At 44.3% G+C, this 27,115-nt stretch overlaps 1 protein-coding gene across 1 annotated transcript; it reads left to right on the top strand.

The window, feature by feature from the left end:
* The first annotated feature begins 537 nt into the window (after nucleotides 1–537).
* On the top strand, nucleotides 538–25,389 carry LOC147614183 (uncharacterized). Its single transcript, XM_086780420.1, has 3 exons — nucleotides 538–732; nucleotides 24,937–25,029; nucleotides 25,170–25,389. Exons 1-3 carry the CDS (start codon nucleotides 583–585, stop codon nucleotides 25,269–25,271), a joined length of 345 nt encoding a protein of 114 aa, XP_086636546.1. The 5' UTR covers nucleotides 538–582; the 3' UTR covers nucleotides 25,272–25,389.
* Nucleotides 25,390–27,115: the final 1,726 nt, after the last annotated feature.

Here is a 27,115-nt window from a genome sequence, read left to right as displayed (position 1 = left end):
ATTTTTTCTAGAACTCTACCTGCCGCGCCGCAGCAACGCGCGGGTCCAATACTAGTATCTATAACCTATCCACCAATAGCAACGCTAAGAGAAACCACATAGCACCGCTGTGTGAGTCCCTTGAGTTTATATAAAACGATGTTGCTTGCTTCTCATGCATCCTCATCCCTTGTTTATTTCTTATTGCGTTGTCTTCTATGACGATTCTGCATATGGCGTCATTTTATGCACGTGTTCCTCATTCCACGGGTATGGTGTTTGACGTGTTTGTCTACATGGGTTTGCACATTGTGCTGTTATGTACTGCGCTTTCATGTAGCATGTGGCCTCGGTTCTTAGGTGTGTCATGCTTTTCGACACTACTCGTGTAAAACTTCTCTGAAGAAGTAATGTCTTTTCATTAGGTTATTTTCGCAATTCCTAGATAATTCTACTTAAAACTTACCTTCACGTAATTTAAAGTTTACTGAAGTTTAATTAATTTTAAAATATCTAATTAATTAATCAGAAAAAACGTTTTGGCTGCTTACTAGGAATGGGCGGGGGCAGATCTTCTCACTTTGGTGAGGGGTGTAAACCCCCATGTTTAGTTTTTACCCTTCCAAGGCAACCATGTACATGTTCAGAACCCGCCTGGCTTCGTTCATGGCAGGCTTTGCGTCTGCTGCAGCTGCGAGCTTCTACCTCATCCAGACAGAAATCAAGACCGGCTATCGCTGCCTCGCGGAACAGGTATGCGCCACACCATTATCTTACCTTACACATAGTTTAACCATTTTTTCAAGAACGTTTTTAAATAGCCCGGTAAACAAGATCACCCCTGCAAACGGTCTTGCTTTGTGCAACCCTTAACCTTCAAAATTCAGTCAAGTAAAGGTTTTGTGATCTTATCCATGTAGATTGTAAAATATTACTTCCAACCTAATGTGGACAGTGGATCTCATCTGCACATGTATCTTTATCTCACCAGCATCTGAGGTTGTTCACTGTCGTGTGAAGCGGACATCAAGACACAAGTTTGTCATTACTTGGATTTTAATATTATGGCAAAAGTCAATGGGTGTGTAGCCTAGTGATGTGGGGTTGAAGGGGGAGGTCCCGAGTCAATCCCCACAGGATCCCCGACAACATCCACAGCCATAATTGTTTCAGTTCTTTCGGATGGGAGATCTAGCTGCCTTTGGGTGGACACTCAAGTTGCTGCTACAGAAGGATCTACTCACGGGAAAATAAGTAAAAATGATGAAAGCATCACAAGTTAAGCATTAGCCTTCTGGAATATTGCGAAGTCTCTTTGCTATATGTTTTTGTGGATTGGCATCCTTTTGTTTTTGGATGACCTCCCAAGTTTAAACTTTTGCTTAACCCTAGGTCCCAACTCGGTAGTGGTGTTCTGATAGAGAGTGCACAGAGCAGAAGCAAAGAGAGCACTAGAATGTGCTGAATTGAGAGTGCAGGAGAGAGAGAGAGAGAGATACGAAGCCAAAAGGCTGAATATATTGCAGTGAATACAATCCAGAGCAAGAGACCTAGTAGTCTCATAAGTGAAGGATACAAAAGGGAGCAAGTGTGTCAACACATGAACCACACAACTTAACAATGAAGATACCTGGGAAAAAATGGGAGAAAAATAAGGGTGGCCAGCCCACAATCAAGGGCCATAAAAGGGAACAAATATGGGCAGCATATGGGGATGAAATGCTAACACCCCCTCTCGACACTGGATGTTGAACAAACTCCAAGAAGCCGAAGATGAGGAGCCAAGGAAGCCTAAGACTTCGGCTTGGTGAACAAATGTTGCATCCTCCATAACCACCACCATAGCTCAAGAGGGCAAGGAGCTCTAGTCACCACTCAGCCATAGAGAGGAGTGTGGATAACTCCACACTCCCGGACACTTATAGGGGCTTGCCCACCCATAAGCTGGCTCGGCCGCCCAAGTGCTCCGACTTGGGGTGCCCTCACCCCTTTACCTCGGATGCACTTGCCATTCGCACTCCGGCGTTCGGGCTCCGCATCCGGTCAAGCTTCCATGCGCCGTTACAGGCTACGTGATATTACTCCCCCCTTCTAAAGAGTTTTCGTCCGCGAAAACAAACTAGGGAAAGCTTAGTTGTTCTCACTTGAGACCTTTTATGACATATCTTTCCACTTAATTGTCTATCGGTACACAGTACACCTCGTGTTCCGATCGTTGAACCTAAGAATTCTCCATGGTTCACGAGGAAGTGTGGTAACTCCAAGGACTCAACTACAACTTTAAGACAAATTACATTGTTTGCACACGCCACTGACATGAATAACTAGATGTACTCGAGAGCTCTCGAGCAATTCAAGTTTGTAGGCTACACTACCAAAGAGTTGAATATTCTTCTTTTATAGCTCTACGGCCATAGAAGATGTAGACTAGAATCCATGCAATAACGTGAATGGAATAAATCTAGTCGATAAATGTCTGAATAGCAAAAACCAAATTCTCCAGGTAACAAGTACTTCTCTCAACCTGATTTCTACTTGGTTGACTTTTTCAATTTTGACCATCGAACTCCGGATGATCGGCCATTTACTCAAAGTAATATCCAAATTTTGAAGATTTTCCTTCAAAAGCGACTATCCAACCTCCTATCTCTATTCAACACTATATGTGCGGGCAAGCCATTTAATTTGTAGAGATGTTTGATAAAGAGCCTAGCCTAGGGAGCTCAGATGTTTTCACATCTTTTTACTTTTCAACGTAGTTACTCTTCCCTTCAAGAAAAGTTTTCATTCGTGAAAATGGTTCAGAAAGATGTAAATTAGTGTCTATGTAGACTATATGGTCATCTACGCCCGTAACTTCCCTAAGTACTACGACAAGGAAAGCAAGACACAACACATATTTTCCTTAAGTACTATGACCAAGGAAACATGTAACACTCGTCTTTCATTTGGAAGAATAAGCCATAGTTGCCACTTGCAACTATGAAAGATGTCAATAAAACACATATTGCTACTAAGGCATCATATAACATCATGCCTTTAGTATATGCCAAAAGTTCTCAAATCCTCAAGAACTTCATAATGAACGTGCTCCGAAATTCAAGGAATTTCTTTGCATGTTCTATGACATTCAAGGAATTCCTTTGTATGTACGACATCAAAGATGTTTTTCTCTTGTGGTTAGAAACCACATGGACTTTAATTCAACAAAGTTGCGCAATTGTTACAAGTTTTTAGCAAATTGTTCTATAATGTGGTAAAGTTCAACTGATCTTACCCATAGTCTAAGAAAAGCTACACTTTCCTCTCTCCAAAAGTTCTTGCGTTCTTCCAAGGACTGTTTACACATCTTGCAATGAAGATGATTTTCACATAGACAGTGTCTACACACTACTAGAAAATCAAGAGTAACATGTATTAATGAGAGTACCACTCCCAGCCCATGAGTAGATACATGTCTATCCATATGTCTACTCCGGCAACCACTTTCAGTGCTTGGAAATACATATCTATGTCTCTATGGCCAACCATGTCTCTACGGACATGTTTATGGGCTAACTATGGTCATACCAAAAGCTAATAGCACCATCCAGACACACCTCTATAAGTGTGGTCTCATTGGACACCTCTACTAGGTGAAACAATATCGTAAACCATTTTAATTATGGGAAATGATTTACTATAAAGCAATAAATGAGAAATTCTTTATCGCTTAATCTATATAGACATATGCTACGATATGTGGATTAGGTATGTCTCCAACACACCTTACACTGATAGACAAACAAAATCAATCTCTTTGCGTTGACATGAATAACACAACATTCAATTTGTGTTCAATACCAATATGAAGCTTGGCGTATAATAACTCTTTGTTGCCTCCCCATGACATTGGCAATGCACTACCTACCTGTAGGTGGCAATATACTACCCAACTGTAACCGATGACAACGACACGAGGCTTGGTGGAAAAGTGCCAGAGGAAGTATGGACAGGGAAGCCTCCGTCATACAAGCACTTGAGAGTGTTTGGTTGCGTTGCGTACGTGCACATACGCAGGGAAATGCGCACCAAACTTGATCCTAAGTCTCACAAATGCATATTCCTAGGATATGGTGACAGAGGTGAAATGGGGTATAGACTTTGGGATCCCATGAATAGAAAGATTATACGCAGCAATGATGTCATTTTTGATGAAACATGCATGTATAAGGAGCCTGCAAGGCAACAAGAGCCTGGCAGAGTCATCTTTGATGATGATGGACATCATGGACAACCACCAAGGGCTATAAATCAGCCATTACAGCAGCAAAACCAGGCCTTAAATGGTGCTGAAAATGGTTCAAATGGACAGCCAGAGATGGCAGAAGATATCCCTATGGATATACCACAGTTAGAGGAAATACCGGGCATGATATTTCAGCCTTATGGCATGGAACAGGAGCCACCAATGGGTGATATGCAGGCTGGACAGCAACCTGCAAATGATGGTCATTGGGTACGGAGGTCCACAAGACCCTCCAGAGCCCCTGACAGGTTTGTTCCAGGGGTTGACTACTTGATGCTTACTGACTGTGGGGAGCCCTCATGTTATAAGGAGGCTTTACAGAGGGCAGACAAGGCTCTTTGGGAGCGTGCCATGAAGTCAGAGATGGATTCTTTGCACAAAAATGGAACATGGAAGTTGGTGCATTTACCTGCAAGCAAGAAGGTTTTGCCATGCAAGTGGGTTTACAGGCTCAAAGTTGCACCTGATGCAAAGCCAAGATACAAAGCCAGGTTAGTGGCTAAGGGCTTCAAGCAGGAATATGGTGTGGACTTTGAGGAGATCTTCTCTCCAGTGGTCAAAATGACCACACTTAGAGCTGTGTTAGCTTTGGTTGCACATGATGATCTGGACTTGATTCAGATGGATGTGAAGATTGCTTTTCTTCACGGTGATCTCCATGAGGAGATATATATGCAACAGCCAGAGGGTTATGCAGTAAGTGGAAAGGAGAAGCTTGTATGCAAGCTGAAAAAGAGTCTTTATGGGCTCAAACAGGCACCAAGAGAATGGTATCATAAATTTGATACATTCATGAAATCCCAAGATTTCAGGAGAAGCGACATTGATCATTGCTTATACACCAAGAAAGCTTTGGACGGCAGTCTATTGATCCTCATCTTGTATGTTGATGATATGTTGATTGCCGGGAAATCTCGTAAGGAGATGGATACCTTGAAGAAGAGTCTGCATCAAACCTTTGATATGAAGGATTTGGGTGATGCAAATCACATTTTGGGTATGCGGATACTTCGGGACAGAAATCAGCATGTGTTGTATTTGTCTCAGAAGGAATACATTGGCAAAGTTTTGCAGAGGTTTAATATGGACGGAGAGAAGAAGACTAGTACTCCTTTGCCTCCATATGTGAAACTCAGTGCTATGGACAGCCCACAGTCAGATAGTGGCAGGGCTGATATGGCCAAGATTCCGTATGCTTCAGCTTGTGGCAGTCTCATGTATGCCATGGTTGCTACTAGGCCGGACATTGCATTTGCAGTGGGAGTGGTTTCTAGATACATGGCCAACCCTGGCAAGAAGCATTGGGAAGCAGTGAAAGGTGTCATGAGATACCTGAAGGGCACACAGGATATGTGCATTTGTTTTGGCAAACAGGATGCATTAGTGCATGGTTACACGGATTCGGATTATGCCGGTCATCCAGATAACCGGAAGTCTACTACCGGTTATGTGTTTACATTCACAGGAGGTGCTGTGTCATGGATATCCAGGATGCAGAAGTGCACAGCCTTATCTACTACAGAGGTCGAGTATATTGCAGCCACAGAGGCTTGCAAGGAGGCATTATGGCTATCTCGGTTAGTGGTTGATTTGGGCTATACAGGGGATATTCCATTGTTGCATTGTGATAGTCAGAGTGCCATCCAGTTGGCAAAGAACCCTGTCTTTCATGTGTTGGGTTTTACGCTGTGTATGCACCCAGAGGAGTGCTAGTGATCATCAGTAGATTACTGGGGCACTTTTTACTTCAGTTAGTGGAGGTTTTTTCCCCCAGTTTAGCCTAGTTTCACTTATATTCAGTTTATAGGTGTTTTGGTCCACCCGGCACATTTTATGGCCGGACATGTGAACACTTATCTTTAGGGTCACTATTATGTGGCTATTGTACTTCACTTTTTTCATCAAGCAATAGACTGAAGTCGTGTTCTCTCTCTCTGTTGGTTTCCACGCCTGCTTGAAGCTTCTGTAAACCCTAACCCTAACACTTCATTGCCTTCATTTGGTATCAGAGCATTGAAGGCATGACTGTTCCTGCCCGTACACTGCCAGGCTTCTATTGCTGCTGACCGTACAACTCCCGTACGTTTTTGTTGCAGCCCGTACACCTGTGCGCCGCCTGCAAATCGTCGCCTGCAGCCTGCCGTACCTGTTCGTTGCTGTCAGCACCCGTACCAGCTCCTTGTCAACGCTGACTCAGTCGTGTGCTGCAACAAGCGTCGACTGTACTTGTCAACGCTGACTCAATCGTGTGCTGCAACAGGCGTCGCCTTGCTTCCGTACAGTAAGCGCCGCCTACAAGTACTGTACCTGCCCGTACAGTAAGCGCCGCCTTCAAGAGTTCAGTACCTGGTCGCCTTGCTCAAAACTGTGCAGCTCGACACTGTGCAGCTTCCGTACCTTCAAGAGTCGACCACAGTACCTGCACAGTAACTCCACGAATCTGCCTGCAGCCTTCATCAGTCCTGTGCATTACAGTCAACTGTACTTGCTCTTTGGTGGACTGTACCTGCAGAAATACCACAAGCTACTCAGTCAATCAGTGGTAAGCATTAAAATTTTTTTTTCTGTTTTTGGGCAATATTATTTTCTCTATGAAAATAGACAGGCACAACAGGCAGATTTTCTAGCAAAGAACTATACAGGTTTTTTGCACAGTTTTGCGTGCAGCAAATTTGGGCATTTTTGGGGCATTTTGGCATTGTGTACGCCATTTGCTGCTCTACTCAGTCATTGGTGCATTGAGCTGCACATTCAGAGGATTGAGAGTGCAGGCATATTTGGGTGAACTGTATTCAGTGGAGTACAGTTATTTTCAGGGTTTCTGCTATTGTGTTTTTTGATAAACAGGTACAACATTGTGCGTAAGCATAATGGCAAATCAACAGCAAAGTGATGTATTCACATATTTGTCTAAGGAAGACAAATTGGATGGCACGAACTACTCCTTGTGGAGTTTTATGTTGAAAAATGTGCTTGTGGCAAAAGGTCTTTGGGATTTTGTTAGTGGTGATGAACCACGTCCAGGTCCATTGGCTCTAGAGACTCCTCCCCAAGGGGGTGCTCGTGGACGAGGACAACAGGTACAGGCTCAGGAGCCATTGCCTGTTCAAAGAACAAATGCTCAAAAGACATGGGATGCCAGGGATGCACAAGCTTTGTCACTCATTGCATTGTCAGTACAGAGGTCCATTATACCTCATATTCGTTCAGCTGGCTCTTCACAGAATGCATGGGTGACTTTGGAGCAGATGTATGCTGCTCGTAATGAGGCTAGGATCTCATTTTTGAAAAGAGAGCTGGAAAATCAGAAAATGAATGAAGGAGATGATATGTCTAGCCACTTAAACAAGCTGCAGGATTTGAGAGAGCAACTCATCAATGTGGATGAGATTATTCCTGAGACACAGCTTGTGTCCACCATCTTGCACTCTTTGCCAAGATCTTACTTGGCTTTTCATACCTCTTTGAACCTCAGCATGAGGAATGCTGTTGAACCCCTCAAGTATCAGGAACTTGTTGCTCTCTTACTACAAGAGGAGCAAATGAGGAAGAATATGAATATGAACACAAATGCTGAACAAGCATTTACTACAGGTCAAAAGGGGAAAGGAAAAACTCAGCCAAAGAGTTCAAATCAAAATTCAGGTGATGGTGGTTCTTCACAAGATACCAAGAAAGGTGATGGACAGCCCAAGAAGAAGGGCAAATGTCATTACTGTAAGAAGCCAGGTCACTACATCACGGAATGTAGGAAGAGGATTGCCAAAGAAAAGGCAAAGGAAGCTGGGATGTTTGTTAATGATGCTTCTAAAGCTCCTCCAGAGACTGCTTCTTTTGTTGAGGATAGGGATTACTGTTTTTATACATGCAGCTATGATGCCTCTTGGTCTTCACAGGCACTCAGTTTGAGAGAGCATGCATGTACTTGGTATTTTGATAGTGGTGCCTCAAAGCATATCACATCTCGCAGGGATTTGTTTAGTCATGTTGGCCCTGCCCCTGTTGGCAAAACTGTTCAGTGTGCCAACAATGCTTCATATCCAGTTCGTGGCATTGGGGAGATTCAGCTCACAGCCATTGATGGCTCCATTCTCCGCCTTACAGATGCCTTATATGTACCAGGGATAAAGAAGAATTTGTTGTCCATTTCTTCTTTAGCACATTGTGGTATGCAAGTCCACTTTGATGATGATAAATGCATGGTCAGAGACAAAGCTAATGCCTTGACCTTGATGCTTACTGGTACATTATGTCATGGACTTTATCAGTTAGATGCATTTCAGCCAGTGGATCAGTCTGCTTATCATGCATTCACTCTTACTCCAGCTATGGTTGATGCGGAGTTATGGCATGCTCGCATGGGGCATGTAAATTTTGGTAGTCTTATGCTTATGCAGCGACATAACATGTTTACAGATCTACCTCTCATGGAGAAGCCTCCAGATCACATTTGTGAAGGATGTATTTTGGGAAAAATGCACAGGTTTTCCTTCCCACGTGATCAGGCTCTAAGAGCAACTGCAAAGTTGCAACTTATACACAGTGATCTTTGTGGTCCCATGCAAACAAAGTCATTAGGTGGTTGCTTCTATTTTGCAACATTTATTGATGACTTCTCTCGTATATGCTGGGTCTATCCTTTGACACAGAAATCACAGGTATATGATGCATTTTTGGCCTTTGTAGCACTTGCTGAGACAGAGTCAGGATGCAAAGTCAAGACTCTCCGTTCTGACCGAGGGGGGGAATATATGTCACATATGCTGAATTCCTTTCTTGGGAGTAGAGGTATAAAACATCAGTATACTACTCCTTACTTTCCACAGCAGAATGGGGTTGCAGAAAGGAAGAATCGGTCACTCATGGAGATGGCCAGATGTATGCTAAAGGCAAAAAGGCTACCACATATCTTTTGGGTGGAAGCAGTCATGTGTGCTTGTCATATTTTGAATCGATGTCCCACAAAGGCATTGGTTTCTATTACTCCTTTTGAGGCTTGGCATGGCCGCAAGCCTTCTGTATCGCATTTTCGTATCTTTGGGTGTCTTGCATATGCACACATACCCAAAGAGTTGAGGAGGAAGCTGGATGATAAAGCCACAAAATGCATTTTTGTTGGGTATAGCCGTGAGAGCAAGGGCTACAGGTTATATGACCCACTATCCAGGAAGATATTCACTAGTCGGGATGTGATTTTTGATGAAAAATCAGAAATATCCATGGCTGGTTATGAGGCAAATCAGGCTGAAAATGATGTGTTTGAAGGTCTACTACCTATGGAATTTCATTCCACAGTTGGTGATCCAACTAATGAGGGTACAGGACAGCCAGCAAATGATGTAGGTGGTGCAGAAATTCAGCAGCAAAATGAGCCAGACGTTGAACCAAATATGGGGCAGCAGGCACCACAGGTCAGACACATACCTAGATGGTATTTGAGGACATTACAGGACAGCCATTTAGAGGGTCCTCTTGCTGGTCGTTGTCACCAATTGGCCGACCATTTGGTCCATTCCTAGTTTTTGCGTCTCGTTCACTTGAGGCCAGGCCGGTGTCTCATGTGAAGAGGCCAGTATTTTGCTGACATGGACGGGAGCCAGACTGGTGCCACCCGTGTGTTAGCAGGATGGTGTCGTATGGACGGGAGCCAGATCAGTGCCACCCGTGTATGACCTGGACTGTGCTCGATCCATGGGACTGTCACGCCATGGAAGAGCCAGTATTCGTGCCGTGTTTTGCCTATGGGACTGTCACACCATAGGGAAACTCGTGCCTGGAACTGTGTCTTACCTATGGGACTGTCACTCCATAGGAAGGCCAGGTTTTTATGTTTTATGTCGTGCCAGTTTTGTGCCGACAGATATTTTGTACATGTTCCATGAACGGGAGATATGTCCATGTTACTTTTTGCACATGCACACATAATTTGCATGTTTGAAACTGTTTTCGTATGACATGTATTTGTGTGTTTGCCTGCCTGACGTGTTACTTACTGAGCGGGGACGCCTGCCAGTGAGTCGTGAAGTTTGCCCTGTATTCTGACGAGTTTCAGTGCATGTGAACAGGTGGTAAGTATATGGTACATGTTGTTTTAATGTTTTAAATTCTAACCCTTTCATTTATAAGGTTAGGGGTTCACACTTATTTAAAAGTGGGCACCCCCTTTGGGCACCCACTTTGGGGCCAAGGTGGGGAGCCCCACTTTTAAGTGAGTGTGGGGGTGGGCATGGTCACCAACCCCCACTAATCCCCCACATGCATGCGTGGGTAGCTCTAAGGTTATCTTCACTTCAATTTTTATTAAATATGGCTCTCCTTCAAGCGTAAAGGCAATCGCATCTACCTGGCGTTGATCCATCACCCATCGCTACACCTTACGTGAGACAACCGGCGAACCTTCCTCTCTTTGGCGCACGTATTCTACAGGCGACTGCTTCTGTTGTCTCTGCTGCTGGCTGCGCCTCCTCTTCTACAGGCGGCTAGCACTCATTGCAGGCGGCTGGCTGCTATACCATTGCATCCGCCCTACAGGCTGCTGCACATACAGGCGACTATACCCTGCTGGCGGCTACTTCTCCTTCCCTGCACAGTGGCGGCACTTCCTCTATACAGGTGGCTGCGCCAGTTTTCTGCAGGCTGTACCTATTTGCAGGCTGTGTACCTTCTGTACCCTCTGCTACGACTGTACTCCCTGGTGGCTGCCCTACACCTCTCCTACGTTTGTTTTTCCACAAGCGACTGGCTGCAACAGCCTCTGTACCCTCCGTACTGCAGGCTGTACCTTCTTGTTGCAGGCTGTGTACCTTCTGTACCCCCTTGCTGGCGGTTATAATCTATACTGGTAGCTGTGTATTGACTCTCTCCTCTCTTGCAAGTGGAAGTTTCTCTCTCTCACAGCAGGCGGCTGTGCCCTTTGTGGTAGAACTTGCCTTGGTGGTTCACCACGAGGCGACTGAGTCTTCATCAAAGGGACTTCGCATCACCTGGAAGACTTCATCATACTACAAGTATTGGTTTCATATCAACCATCTACAAGTAAGTGAATTTTCAGATTTGAGTAAAGTATTATATGTTTAAATCTGGTAAAAGATTCGTCCCGCTCGGCCTACACCCGTTCGGTGCCGGGTTGTCCAAGCTATATGGGCGAACCTCGGTCCAAAGGTGCTGAGATCGGGAGAGCCAGGCGTTAGTACGAGAGCGCCTGTCTGTGCGTGGTCTCGGAACACCAGTGTGGTGCTCTCCGCGGAGTCCAGTGAAAGCACAGGACCGTAGCGATTGGACCACACTAGTGGTCGATCTGCTTCGAGCTTCTACATCGAAATTCGAGCTATTTGTTTGGTACTGTTTTCATATGTACATGGACATTATCTGGTTCTCAGAACCCATGGAGCATTGTATTCATTAAATACTCCCAATAAATATATCATATATTGAGGGGGGGGGGTCGGCCCGTTCCGGCCCCAGTGCTGGTGTCCATCTTTCCATTTCTGTTCATCTAAAGTTCAAGTTATTTTAAGTTGTCCATTTCATATTTGTGGTTTTAAAGTTGTGCTATTAAGCATGTGGGTGTCCAACGGAGTCTTTCCCACTTGACGGGATCGGTTTCATTGGTATCAGAGCACGGTTGTTTCCCTCTTCCTAGTGGGGAAACGAACCTGTGTACTGGACATCCCGCTTTTAGCAAACTTTGAACACAATGGACAGCCAAGGCAACCCTTTGGAAGTACCAAATTCGAGGGGTCCCTCTAGTGCTTCTCGTGGGTCTGATGCCCTGCGAGGTAGACACAAGCCCCTTGAAAGGGTTCTTGATAGTGAATCCAAGGGTCAACTGTCTCCAGGAAAGACAGTTATGCTTGAACAAGACCCTGATGCTATGAGGGCTGAAATGGAACATATGAGAAAACTTTTGCAGGCTCAAGAGCAAGAATTGAAGTTTTTGCATGAAGATCCTCATCTACAAAGTGCTATTGAAGCCAGGAAGGCTGATGCTATGGTTGATGTAACCTTTGAATCAATGGCTCGTGAAGTGGGCAAGAAACCAAGGGAGTTGGCACTTGCCTATCTCCTTCGCAAAGGTGATATCAAAGAGGGGGATGACGGAGAGCTGATTTTCAGAAATCCACCTCGTTTAAAGCATGGAGATCCCGCATCCCAGAGGCTGAAATCTTTTATGCAAAAGGAAGAGGTGACTGTCACCTCTCGTCATGCATCCTCTCCCCAAGGCACTAAGCCTGACAGATTTATGTATGCCAGTGCTCATGGAGCGCATCAAAGTCACATGCATGCCAGATATGTATCTCATGGTGACAGGTCTGCTTCCAGAAAAATTTTGCCTTCTGAGTTGTCTCATGGAGAGACTATGCCATATGCAGGTAAGTCACATGCATCTGAGCTTCGAGTTCGTGGAGCACATGCCACCGTGCCCCATGAAGCTTCTATGACGGCCCATGGAGCCCATGCAGACAGGGCTACCCCGTTGGATAAGGGGAAAAGAAAAAGAGAGGACCATGAGCCTCATGCCAGGAAGCTCAAGGAGTTCAAAGCAGGTGATAAATCTGTCAAATTTGATGTCTTTCATGGTGAACATGATGCTTCTAAGGTGTTAGCGTTTGTGGCACAGTTCGACATTGCTTTTAGCGATGAGGACTTTACAGAAAAGTCGAAGGTGCGCCATGCTAGCATGTTTCTGAAAGGCACTGCTGCCCATTGGTGGATCACCGAAAAGATCACCAAGGATCCCATCTCTACTTGGAAGGAATTCAAAGACAGATTTTATGCTCAGTTCTTGCCACCCAATGCAGAGCAAACTCTCACTCAAAAGTGGGATAGGCTGGAACAAAAAGATAATGAGAGTGTGCAACAGTATGTGAACAAATTTTGGAAAGTGTTGCTGGAAGTGACTCCCTTCATGCTAATATCAGAAGATGAAAGAAAGAGAAAGTTTCGTTCTGGATTGCAACCTGCCTATAGATCGGGTATTGAATTGCACCCAAAACATACGTTGCAACAACTCACAGCTTCTGCCCTTGCTACAGAGCAATTGGTGCTCAAGATCAAGCAGGATCAAGGAGGTTCCAAGGCGAAGGACAAGGCTGCCCCAAATCAGCAAAAGGGCGGACAGCCATCTAAAAAGAACTTCCGGGAGTCCTACAAGGGTGGTAAAGCTGAAAATAAAGAACAGGGCCCAAGAAAGAACAAATTTGGATTAACTCCGGAGCAAAGAGAGCAATATGCTAAGGATGGAAAATGCTTTTCTTGTGGTAGCAAAGACCACATGTTTCGGCAATGCCCAGATCGCAAACCAAAGCACGAGGACAAGCACACCAAAGCAAATGTTCATGCAGTTCCTGATGTGCAAGGTAATACAGGTCATGATGCTAAAGAGAGAATGGTTTGCAAGGCTTGGGGGCAAATCAAGGATCAGCCCGCACTTTTCATGTTTGATGACTGTGCAACTGACAATTCCATCTCTATGCAAATGGCAGCTGCATTGGGTATTGAGGTTGAAAACATGGGACCTCAGATTGAAGCCGAAGCTGCATTTATTGGTAAAGAGGTGCAGGTTACCCCTTTGATTGGGAAGTTGCGTATTCATATACAGGGCTATCTGGATAATGAGCATTTCTTAGTTGCTCCACTGAATGGATGTGATGTATTGCTGGGCAAGCCGTGGCATCATAGGCTTGAGCCCCGCAAAGACTACAAGTCTAATATGATTTCTTTTATGCATAAAGGCCGCATGCACTTTATTGATGCTGGCAAAGAAGGGGATTCCATCCCAGTTGTATCACACATCCAAATTAATAAAGCAATGAAAAAGAGTCTTTCAGCGTACTTGGTTTTTGTGCGTGATAGTCTTGTGCCAAATCATCAAAATGTGGATGCTATGTCTAATGATAGGCTGAATTTTCTTAATGCATTCAACGACTGTTTTGCTGACTCATTGCCAGGTGAATTACCTCCCCAAAGGCCCGAAGATCACCGTATAGATCTTGTGCCAGGTAGTTCTCCTCCTAACAAACCCGCATACCGAGTGAATGCTGCACAACAAGAAGAAATTATGAAGCAGGTAAACGAGCTTTTAGAGAAAGGTTTGGTTCAGCCCAGTTCCTCACCTTACTGCTCTCCTGTACTTCTAGTTCAAAAGAAGGACGGATCATTCCGTATGTGTGTAGACTATAGAGCTTTGAACAAGCTTACCATCAAGAACAGATTCCCTATTCCACGTATTGATGATATCTTGGATAAGCTTGATGGTTCAGCTTGCTTTAGCAGACTTGATTTGAAGAGTGGTTATCACCAGATACGCGTGGTGCCACAAGATGTCCATAAGACTGCATTCAGGACAGCTTTCGGATTATATGAATTCTTGGTAATGCCTTTTGATCTCACCAATGCTCCTGCTACCTTTAATCGTATGATGGATAGGATATTCCGAACCCATCGCAAGTTTACAGGAGTCTTCTTTGATGATATCTTGGTTTTCTCCAAGAATGAGCAGGAACACAGAACTCATTTGGTCACAGTGTTCGAAGAGTTGCGGAAGCATAAACTTTTCGTCAATGCCAAGAAAAGTGAGTTTTTCCTTTCAGAGATTCATTATCTGGGACATATTGTATCCAAGCATGGAGTTACAATGGATCCTGCAAAGATCGAGATTATTCGGAATTGGCCCGAATTGCAAAACGTACATCAAGTACGTAGTTTTCTGGGATTATGTTCATATTACAGGCGTTTCATAAGGCATTTTGCTATGATTGCCACTCCTCTACATGATCTCACGAAGAAGAAAACTGTTTTCAAATGGACTTCAAAAGAACAGGATGCTTTCTTACAGCTCAAGCATGCGATCATATGTGGTCCAGTATTGATTGTTCCTGATTTGCACAAGTCATTCGTGGTTGAATGTGATGCTTGTGGTGATTGCTTAGGAGCTGTCTTAAATCAAGAAGGGCATGCAGTTGCATACGAGAGCCGTCGTTTGCATGATGCTGAGCTTCATATGGATATCTATGAGAAAGAGCTCTTGGCTGTGATTCACGCCTTAAAGATTTGGAAACACTACCTTCTTGGGGCTGAATTTGTAGTCAAGACAGATCATCAAAGCTTGAGATACTTTCTATCTCAAACCAAGCTTTCAGAGAAGCAAATGAGAATGGCAAATTTTCTTTCCATGTTTCATTTTCAGATTGTGCATACTCCAGGAAAGAAAAATGTGGTGGCCGATGCACTATCTAGGAGGCCTTATATTGCTGCAGTCTCAGTGGCCTCTCATGGAGATTTATCTGCTATGAGAGATTTGTATCATTTGGATGCTGATTTTTGCCATATATGGACTGATTTGATGGCTGGTCATTCACATGCCTCTTATGTTATCAACGAGGGTTATCTCATGAAGGATAATTGCCTATGTGTGGTGAAGGATTTGCGTCCAAAGGTTATGGACGAATGTCACGCTCCACCATATGCTGGTCATAGAGGTATTATGCCTACTACTCGCATGATTCAGAGGTATTTCTTTTGGCCAAGCATGCGTAAAGACATTGAGGCTTATGTGCGTGCATGTATCACTTGCCAAAAGGTAAAATTTGATAGGCAAAAGCCTCCAGGTTTGCTTCAGCCATTGCCTATTCCCTCGCAACCTTGGGAAAGTATCACGATGGATTTTATTATGGATTTGCCTAGATCCCAGCATGGGAATGATGCTATTTGGACTATTGTGGACAGGTTTAGCAAGCAAGCTCACTTCTTGCCCGTCAAGAAAACCATCAAAGCTGATCATATGGTAAAGCTTTTTCTTGCTAATATTTTTAAGCATCATGGTATGCCTAAATCCATTGTTGGGGATAGAGATCCCAGGACTACAAGCCTATTTTGGAGGGCTTTGTTTGATAATATGGGTACTAAGCTTGAGTTTTCATCAGCTTATCATCCCCAAACGGATGGCCAAAGTGAAGCTGCAAATTCAGCTGTGTTGGATTTATTGAAGTGTTATGTGGCAGATCAAAAGAGTGCATGGGAGAAGTATCTTCCACTTGTTGAGTTTGCCTACAACAATACAATCCATGCTTCTACAGGAAAGGCTCCGTTTGAGATTATTTATGGCAGAGTGGTCTTGCCACCCATCCTTCGTACCAAGGATGAGATTTTTGCAGCTGATGAATATGTTCGTGACTTGGATGTTGCCTTTGGTCAGGTGCGGACAGCCATTGCAAGATCTCAGGATAAGCATAAAAAGGCTGCTGACAAGCATAGAAGGGACATGGAAGTCAAAGAAGGTGATTGGGTATTGCTGAAATTTGAGAAGGCTAGGCTTCGGAAGAGGCCAGGACGAGAAGGATCATATCCTAAGCTTTCTCCTCGCTATTATGGACCCTTCAAGGTGATTCAGAAGATCAATGAAGTGTCCTACAGGCTTGCTTTACCTAGTCATTGGAAGATTCACAATGCTTTTCATGTGAGTCTATTTCGGAAATATGTGGGGCCAGATCCTGATGAGCCTGTCACAGAAGATCCGCCAGAGATTGAAGAGCTTGAGGAGATCCTCCAGCCAGAACAGATTGTTTTTCACAAGGAGAGAAAGCTACCTGCAGGAAAGCTTTCCAGGAGATACCTTGTGAAGTTTAAGAATTATTTGCCTATTGATGCCAAATGGGTAAATGAGGATTATTTTGCAGATTATCCGCAATTGTTGCAGGCATATCTTGAGGCTTTTAAGTTGAGGTCAACTCTTTAGAAGCCCGGGGGGATGTCACCAATTGGCCGACCATTTGGTCCATTCCTAGTTTTTGCGTCTCGTTCACTTGAGGCCAGGCCGGTGTCTCATGTGAAGAGGCCAGTATTTTGCTGACATGGACGGGAGCCAGACTGGTGCCACCCGTGTGTTAGCAGGATGGTGTCGTATGGACGGGAGCCAGATCAGTGCCACCCGTGTATGACCTGGACTGTGCTCGATCCATGGGACTGTCACGCCATGGAAGAGCCAGTATTCGTGCCGTGTTTTGCCTATGGGACTGTCACACCATAGGGAAACTCGTGCCTGGAACTGTGTCTTACCTATGGGACTGTCACTCCATAGGAAGGCCAGGTTTTTATGTTTTATGTCGTGCCAGTTTTGTGCCGACAGATATTTTGTACATGTTCCATGAACGGGAGATATGTCCATGTTACTTTTTGCACATGCACACATAATTTGCATGTTTGAAACTGTTTTCGTATGACATGTATTTGTGTGTTTGCCTGCCTGACGTGTTACTTACTGAGCGGGGACGCTTGCCAGTGAGTCGTGAAGTTTGCCCTGTATTCTGACGAGTTTCAGTGCATGTGAACAGGTGGTAAGTATATGGTACATGTTGTTTTAATGTTTTAAATTCTAACCCTTTCATTTATAAGGTTAGGGGTTCACACTTATTTAAAAGTGGGCACCCCCTTTGGGCACCCACTTTGGGGCCAAGGTGGGGAGCCCCACTTTTAAGTGAGTGTGGGGGTGGGCATGGTCACCAACCCCCACTAATCCCCCACATGCATGCGTGGGTAGCTCTAAGGTTATCTTCACTTCAATTTTTATTAAATATGGCTCTCCTTCAAGCGTAAAGGCAATCGCATCTACCTGGCGTTGATCCATCACCCATCGCTACACCTTACGTGAGACAACCGGCGAACCTTCCTCTCTCTGGCGCACGTATTCTACAGGCGACTGCTTCTGTTGTCTCTGCTGCTGGCTGCGCCTCCTCTTCTACAGGCGGCTAGCACTCATTGCAGTCGGCTGGCTGCTATACCATTGCATCCGCCCTACAGGCTGCTGCACATACAGGCGACTATACCCTGCTGGCGGCTACTTCTCCTTCCCTGCACAGTGGCGGCACTTCCTCTATACAGGTGGCTGCGCCAGTTTTCTGCAGGCTGTACCTATTTGCAGGCTGTGTACCTTCTGTACCCTCTGCTACGACTGTACTCCCTGGTGGCTGCCCTACACCTCTCCTACGTTTGTTTTTCCACAAGCGACTGGCTGCAACAGCCTCTGTACCCTCCGTACTGCAGGCTGTACCTTCTTGTTGCAGGCTGTGTACCTTCTGTACCCCCTTGCTGGCGGTTATAATCTATACTGGTAGCTGTGTATTGACTCTCTCCTCTCTTGCAAGTGGAAGTTTCTCTCTCTCACAGCAGGCGGCTGTGCCCTTTGTGGTAGAACTTGCCTTGGTGGTTCACCACGAGGCGACTGAGTCTTCATCAAAGGGACTTCGCATCACCTGGAAGACTTCATCATACTACAAGTATTGGTTTCATATCAACCATCTACAAGTAAGTGAATTTTCAGATTTGAGTAAAGTATTATATGTTTAAATCTGGTAAAAGATTCGTCCCGCTCGGCCTACACCCGTTCGGTGCCGGGTTGTCCAAGCTATATGGGCGAACCTCGGTCCAAAGGTGCTGAGATCGGGAGAGCCAGGCGTTAGTACGAGAGCGCCTGTCTGTGCGTGGTCTCGGAACACCAGTGTGGTGCTCTCCGCGGAGTCCAGTGAAAGCACAGGACCGTAGCGATTGGACCACACTAGTGGTCGATCTGCTTCGAGCTTCTACATCGAAATTCGAGCTATTTGTTTGGTACTGTTTTCATATGTACATGGACATTATCTGGTTCTCAGAACCCATGGAGCATTGTATTCATTAAATACTCCCAATAAATATATCATATATTGAGGGGGGGGGTCGGCCCGTTCCGGCCCCAGTGCTGGTGTCCATCTTTCCATTTCTGTTCATCTAAAGTTCAAGTTATTTTAAGTTGTCCATTTCATATTTGTGGTTTTAAAGTTGTGCTATTAAGCGTGTGGGTGTCCAACGGAGTCTTTCCCACTTGACGGGATCGGTTTCAGTCGTACTCGTAGGGAAACAAGGACCAATGAGCATGCACACATCATGGATTTGAATCTGGTTATGGGAGCCAGTTTACAGGATGATGATGAGCCTGATTCATTTGTAGATGCACGAGATAATGTGCATTGGAACAAAGCCATGCAGGATGAGCTTGATTCTATTAAAAGGAATCAAACATGGGATTTGGTTGATTTGCCTAAAGGCAAGAAAGCAATTGGTACTAAATGGGTCTATAAGTTGAAAAGACATGCAGATGGATCCATTGACAGGTACAAAGCCCGTCTAGTTGCAAAGGGCTATGCACAGAAGGGCATTGATTATGAGGAGACATTTGCTCCTACATCCCGTATGTCGACACTTAGGTGTGTCATTGCATTGGCTGCACATCGTGGTTGGGTTGTTCATCAGTTGGACATAAAGACTGCATTCCTACATGGGGACCTCGAGGAGGAAGTTTATGTATTTCAGCCCATGGGATTTGCAGAACATGGTCATGAGGGGAAAGTTTGCAGGCTGAAAAAGGCCTTGTATGGTTTGAAACAAGCTCCACGAGCTTGGTATGCAAAAATAGATGCTTTTCTACTCACTCAGGGATTTGTGAACAGTCCATCAGAGGCCACTTTGTATGTAAAGAAAGAAGAGACAGATCTGCTGGTCATCAGTCTTTATGTGGATGATCTCTTGCTCATGGGATCAAATGATGACAAAATTGCAGCTTTTAAGGAGATACTGCAACAGACATTTGACATGTTTGACTTGGGGCTTGTACATTACTATTTGGGCATACAGTTTGTGCAGGATAACAGAGGCATTGGGTTGTTGCAATCACGTTATGTTGCTAAACTTCTGGAGAAGTTTAAATTTCAGGATTGCAAGCCTATTAGTACTCCTATGGAGCCTGGGATGAAACTGTCACTACAAGATGACAGTGTTTCCTTTGATGCCACTACATATGCTCAGGCTGTTGGGTGCCTTATTTACTTGTGTAATACAAGGCCAGATATTCAGTATGCAGTCTCTCAGTTGAGCAGATTTATGCACAGCCCGCGGTTGTCACATTGGCAAGCTGTGAAGCGTGTATTCCGTTATTTGCAGGGTACCTTGTCTCTTGGATTGCTTTATCCTGAGGGGGGTGACATGCAGTTATACGCTTACAGTGATTCAGATTGGGCTGGTGATTTTGATACCAGACATTCCACTAGTGGAAATTGTTTCTTTCTTGGCTCTTCATGCATTTCTTGGCTAAGCAAGAAACAGACCACAGTGGCCACTTCGTCTTGTGAGGCAGAGTACAGAGCAGCCTACACTACTACTGTTGAGTGTTTTTGGTTGCGTCGTCTCATGACTGATATGGATATTTCAGTGGAGGAGCCTACACCTATCTATACTGATAGTCAGAGTGCCATTGCTGTGGCCAGGAATCCTGTGTTTCATGCTCGCACGAAACACATTGAGATTCACTATCATTTTGTTCGGGAGAGACTCCAGGCAGGAGATATCAGTCTGATCTACTGTCCTACAGATCAGAATGTGGGAGACATCTTCACCAAAGCATTACCACGTCCGAAATTTGAAGCATTCCGCAGTGCTTTGAATTTGTTTCCTTTTGGTGGATGATGTACAGTGATCACATATCACTCCAGGGGGGTTTGTTGGGTTTTACGCTGTGTATGTACCCAGAGGAGTGCTAGTGATCATCAGTAGATTACTGGGGCACTTTTTACTTCAGTTTGTGGAGGTTTTTTCTCCCAGTTTAGCCTAGGTTCACTTATATTCAGTTTATAGGTGTTTTGGTCCATCCGGCACATTTTATGGCCGGACATGTGAACACTTATCTTTAGGGTCACTATTATGTGGCTATTGTACTTCACTTTTTTCATCAAGCAATAGACTGAAGTCGTGTTCTCTCTCTCTCTCTTGGTTTCCACGCCTGCTTGAAGCTTCTGTAAACCCTAACCCTAACACTTCATTGCCTTCATCATGAAAAGACGAAGCATGTGGATGTGAAGTATCACTTCATCAGAGAGGTGATAGAGAACAAGCAAATTCAACTTGTTAAGATTCATACAGATGACAACCCGGCTGATCTGTTTGACAAAGAGTTTGCCTCCGGAGCGGTTTACTCATTGCAGACACTTGATGGGCATTGGATGAGGCCAGTTTCAGCCTTGATATGGCCTTGTATATTATCATGTACATGCTGATTTTTTCTTTTCCTTTACTTAAGGGCACTTTGCCTTTAAGTGGGAGGTTGTTGGGGTAAAGGCATTATGCCCACCCTTATAGTGTGTACAAGCCCATAAGTTATAGTACATAGTACACTTAGTACTTTTAATGTACTAAGTGCACTATGTGTACTAGTGCAATATACATGTGTGATAGGGGAGTCACACACTCATCTCCATGAGTTGACTTATCCCCCACAACTCCATGTCTCTCTCTCTCTCCCTTGTTTCTCTGTGTATGTCTCCCACATGAACTCTAACCCTAATTCTCTTTCCCATTCATTTATCTCCTCCCTATATTTGGATTAATCTTATTGGTCCATAGGAACCTTAATCCAAAATTTTCAGAAAATCTAGATCCTCATGATAAGGTCCTTTTTACCTATTTTCAATTAATTCCAATTGCACATTCGAAAGTTCATTTTGAATTTCTGTTTCAGGGAAAATCATTTGAAACACTAGGAGGATTTTTATATCCAAAAATATCTTAATTTTGAATGAGACATTTTCTCTCTCTAGACCAAAACAGGGTAAAACAGGATCTTTCTTTTATTTGAGAGAGGGGAATAATTATAAGATCAAAAGGGGAGGTTCTTACACCTGTACACCTCAAAAGCTGGAGGGAGGAATCTTACAATCTATGTGTGTGTGTGGGAGGGGGGGGAGAGAGAGAGAGAGAGAGAGAGAGAGAGAGAGAGAGAGAGAGAAATGCAAGTTTGTTTGTGTGTGGGCACACGAGCGTGAGAGAGAGAGGGAGAAAAATAAGAGAGAGAGAGAGAGAGAGAGAGAGAGAGAGAGAGAGAGAAACAGAATAAACTCCACCCCGCAAACGTGGGAGAAGGGAATCATGAAGGTTTGAATTGTAAAACCTAAAAGTTTGAATTGTGAGATCTTTTTCGTAGAGTAAAATGGATTTCTTGAAATCTAGCTTTACGCCTTTCAAAGAGCTAGTTCACTACCCAAATAGCATTGTTCGAGACATAGCTTTTTTGTACTCACATTCATGCTTCCACCCATGTATCTGCGCCTATTTAAGAGGCAACATCTAATAGAAGAAATAGCTCGAGTTTTATATCATTATGCTAGTGTTCTCTTAATTACTTATTGCTAATAATTCAATGCTATGCATGCTTATGTTTTATCCACTATGCTGATCCTAGTGTACAATCCGCCATGAACTTCAACATGGCACTCCTTCAATCCATCGTATATTGAAGCTATCCGGAAGGAACAATTTAGGTCATATTCATCTCTCTCGCATGGATGTCTCGGTGGTGATTGGCAGCCTTATTTTGTTTTTCATTTTGTCTTCCGCTTGCTGACTACACATGTGCATCACTATTGCACTCTCCTTCCGCTTGTTGTAGTCTCCTTAAACCAACAAGCTGTCTACTGCTTATGCTCTTGCTTCATAAGCTATGAAGCGGCTGGCCATGCTTAACAGCAATGATGGTAAGTGTGGTCCCCATTTGAGATCTTTTCTCTTCCTTATTGATAGAAGGAAGCCTCTGCTTCCAAGAAAGCCTATGCTCTGATACCAATGTAACTCGCGGCGGGTGTGCCCGGGGGACTAGGGCCTTTGACACACTTGTTGATACCATCAATGCATATTAAAACACTTAAACATGGCCCCAGCCTTAACACATATCCATTATCACTTTGCATAAAACATAAAAGCTGGACAAAACATCCACAAATGCTGAAAATGGAGCTTGAACGTGTGACACCGCATAGAGGCCGGAATGGGCCGACCCTCCCCTTGGAGTATTTTATTACCCAAGGAGAATAATATCATGTACAAGCTTTGAGGGCCTTACTCTCCCTACGGGAGATGCCGGATTATCCATATACAAATGTAATAACACAGCCCAACACGAGGCAACCAAGCCGGAACATAGGCTGTAGAAATGCCGAGCCAACAATATAATCCATATACCTCCGTGTGGGTATTGATTCTTCCCCAAAAACCACGGGTCTTCATGCAATAGAAAGGGTACAACAAGTACAACTCTCCATTCAGCCGGTACAATAGGTACAATGGCTGGTACAGTTGGTACAATGGGTGGTACAGCAAGTATAGAAGCTGGTACAGCCAATACAAGGGCTGGTACAGCAGGTACAGTTGCTGGTACAGCTGGTACGGTGGCTGGTATAGTAGGTACAGCAAGTACAGAAGCTGGTACAGTCGGTACAATGGGTGGTATAGCAGGTACAGAAGTTGGTACAGCCAATACAAGTGCTGGTATAGCAGGTACAGTGGCTGGTACAGTTGGTACGGTGGTTGGTACAGCAGGTACAGCAAGTACAAAAGCCGGTACAATCGGTACAATGGGTGGTACAACAAGTACAAAAGCTGGTACAGCCAGTACAAGGGCTGGTACAGCAAGTACAAATGTTGGTACAAGTACAATGGCTAGAAATCATAATAAATGATTAAATACCCTTGCCTTCAGTATTTCTTCGCGATGGAAGCCTCCAAAACAGTCCCCAACAGTCGGTATTCTTCATGGGCAGCCTTCAAGTGAGAGAAAAAGAGAGTAGCCATCATTAGGGCAGCCTGTAACGGTGGTAGAGGCTAGTGTGCAGCAAGAGAGCCTCCATTAATGAAGAGAGAGGGCTCCAATTTATAGATTTGGGCCTCCCATGAGCTAAAATGGCAAGAGAAGGCTACAATGACAAGTGGAGAGCCACACAATAGCTGGAGTGACAAGTGTGAGGCCACTTGTCTCACTTTGATCCATTTTCTAACAAGTGTGAGGCCACTTGTCTCACTTTGGTCCACTTTCCTGCCACATGTCCTAATCTAAGAGATGGGTCCTTCCATAAACTTTATCTCTAAAAATATCCCAACTGGTAGACATTCTGTCATAGGCACTTTGCCAACTCTTGGTATCTCCTCAATTCCAGATGTAATGACGTGAACAGAATTTCCATCGAAGTCGGGCCAAAAATTAGGAGTGTGGTCCTTTGTATTCTAGGATAATCCCCCATTCCCAAAGCTTGTACTTTCCAAAAATTTAAACATCCTGGAGTCCACCAGACCCCTTTCAGACTGGGAAATGTCCAGGTTGGTGACAGTGACTTAATGGCACTGCTTGTATTGGCTGGTGCTTTTATTACTGACTTAAAAACTTATATAATTTAGGGGCTTGCGTATAATTGGATATCTCTATGAGGGAGGATTCCTATGAGATCAAGAGTCAGATCAGGCAGCTGTAGCTGGACAGCCAGAAATGGGCTCTGGTGGTGTGCAATGCCAAGTTTTGGGCAATGTGGTGTTTAATCACCAACACATTGGCCACCTTTGTTGCAAACAAAGTATTCTGAAAAAAGTAAATATCAATGGGGTTATGGACAAATAAAAGGGTACATGTCCATGTATTCCAACTGGCCACATATATGCAGCTCGTCAATAAGTGAAACGTGCTGTTTTATAACATGAGTATTACATGTTTATGTAAAGGAGTTATGTCTCATGACAAAAGCTAAATGCAGGTTTGTGTAAGGAGTTATGTCATAGTTTTTGTGCTTTAACATAAAGACCGGTCTCTAAGGATGGTTATTTTGCAGGCAGAAATTTCTCACTCAAATTTGGAGGCTCGGATATCCTGTCTGGAGAAGATTATAGGAGCATCCTCAACAGAGTTCACTCACACTGACCAGGTCTGGCCCCATTAAAACCTCTTTGCTACTGGCAAGGGAGTACATGAATTTCATGCACTTCTCATAAAAAAGGCTTTATAGAGATTCACTAGAAGTGCTGGCTTATATGAATCACAGTTTTCTAATTAAAATCCTTGCAGGAGAGTTCAAAATTGGGTGATATCAAAACTACTGGTTCGCCTGCTGCTGATGGAATTTACAAGCAACATTCACAAGAAACAGATGCAGTTTTGCAAGAGTGAAGTAGGAATTCTTCAAGTATAGAAAGAGGAAGGTTAGAAACCATCATACGTGGAAAACTGGAGAGACTGTAATTGACATTTCTAAGTCGTTTCAGATAATCGCAAGGTTTTTCTAATGCATAATTCACACCACCCTATTTATTGGGTGTTCACACTATGTTAATTGATGGATGGCGTACCATTGATCATCCTAGGTGCTATGCCGTTATCACTTCACAGAGGAGCTGGTTTCCTTTCTAAACCCTATCCAACTGATGCAGAGGGGTTACTCATTTTCCAGGAGTCTAATGCATATTGCAAGGAGTTCATGATAAAGAAACAGTTTGATCGCACCTCATTCGCCTCAGAAGAATGCAGTTTGGAGCCAGCCATGGGAAATGGGGAAACACAAACACATGGAAATGGAAACAGCATGTTTGAGGGTGTGGGGAAGGGAGGGAGGTCAAATTAGAAAGAAAGATGTTACAAGTGTATGAAAGACCCGAAGGGTCTCTGAGACCAAAAAGGTGTTGCATGTGATCCGTGAGTAAACTGCATGTCAAGACAACACGAAAAAAGAAAAACTAGTTGCCGAAAGAAAAGTAGGGCCAATTTACTAGGTAGGCCCTGTGTATACAATAGAGTAGGCAGCAAAGGAACCTCATGTGTCGAGACTTATCATGTTTCCTCCTTCTCTATGGACGGAGTACATTGCCTCAGCATCCACTACCTGTGGTGGTACCTGTCTGTGTCGCTGAAGCAAGTCCCGGATCTGGAGCTAGTGGATGGAAGGTCTGGGTCTCCGGGAGGGGCATTTGGCTCTTTGGAGGACCTTTGCTTCATGGGTGCACACTTGCCAGCATGCAGCGGCCTTTGAGGGTGCTCACTTGGTGGTCGCCTGGCTCTCTTGGTCCATCTGTCCTGGTGGATCTTGTATGGGTTGAATGTCGGCTGGGGCTCTCTATTGACGGGGCCAAAGAAGTTGGTTATAGATGCCTGTGCAGTAGAATATGAAGTGGAAGCAAGTAGAGATCAAACAGATGATGGAGAGAAAACAGAATTAGGGTTAGAGTTCATTCATGGGAGACATACACAGAGAAGCAAGGAAGAGAGAGAGAGAGAGTTGTGGGGATAAGTCAACTCACGAGGCATGAGTGTGTGACTCCCCTATCACACATGTATATTGCACTAGTACACATAGTGCACTTAGTACATTAAAAGTACTAAGTGTACTATGTACTATAACTTATGGGCTTGTACACACTATAAGGGTGGGCATAACGCCTTTACCCCAACAACCTCCCACTTAAAGGCAAAGTGCCCTTAAGTAAAGGAAAAGAAAAAATCAGCATGTACATGATAATATACAAGGCCATATCAAGGCTGAAAATGGCCTCATCCAATGCCCATCAAGTGTCTGCAATGAGCAAACCGCTCCGTAGGCAAACTCTTCGTCAACAGATCAGCCGGGTTGTCATCCGTGTGAATCTTAACAAGCTGAATTTGCTTGTTCTCTATCACCTCTCTGATGAAGTGATACTTCACATCCACATGCTTCGTCTTTGCATGAAAAACAGGGTTCTTTGCCAACTGAATGGCACTCTGACTGTCACAATGCAACAATGGAATATCCCCTGTATAGCCCAAATCAACCACTAACCGAGATAGCCATAATGCCTCCTTGCAAGCCTCTGTGGGGCTGCAATATACTCGGCCTCTGTAGTAGATAAGGCTGTGCACTTCTGCATCCTGGATATCCATGACACAGCACCTCCTGTGAATGTAAATACATAACCGGTAGTAGACTTCCGGTTATCTGGATGACCGGCATAATCCGAATCCGTGTAACCATGCACTAATGCATC

The sequence above is a fragment of the Cibotium barometz genome, chromosome 42 (genome assembly GCF_041138505.1).
Source record: "Cibotium barometz isolate CiBa-2024 chromosome 42, ASM4113850v1, whole genome shotgun sequence".
NCBI lineage: Eukaryota > Viridiplantae > Streptophyta > Polypodiopsida > Cyatheales > Cibotiaceae > Cibotium > Cibotium barometz.
The sequence above is the reverse complement of the archived record's forward strand: the minus strand, read 5'-3'. Positions and strand labels throughout refer to the sequence as shown.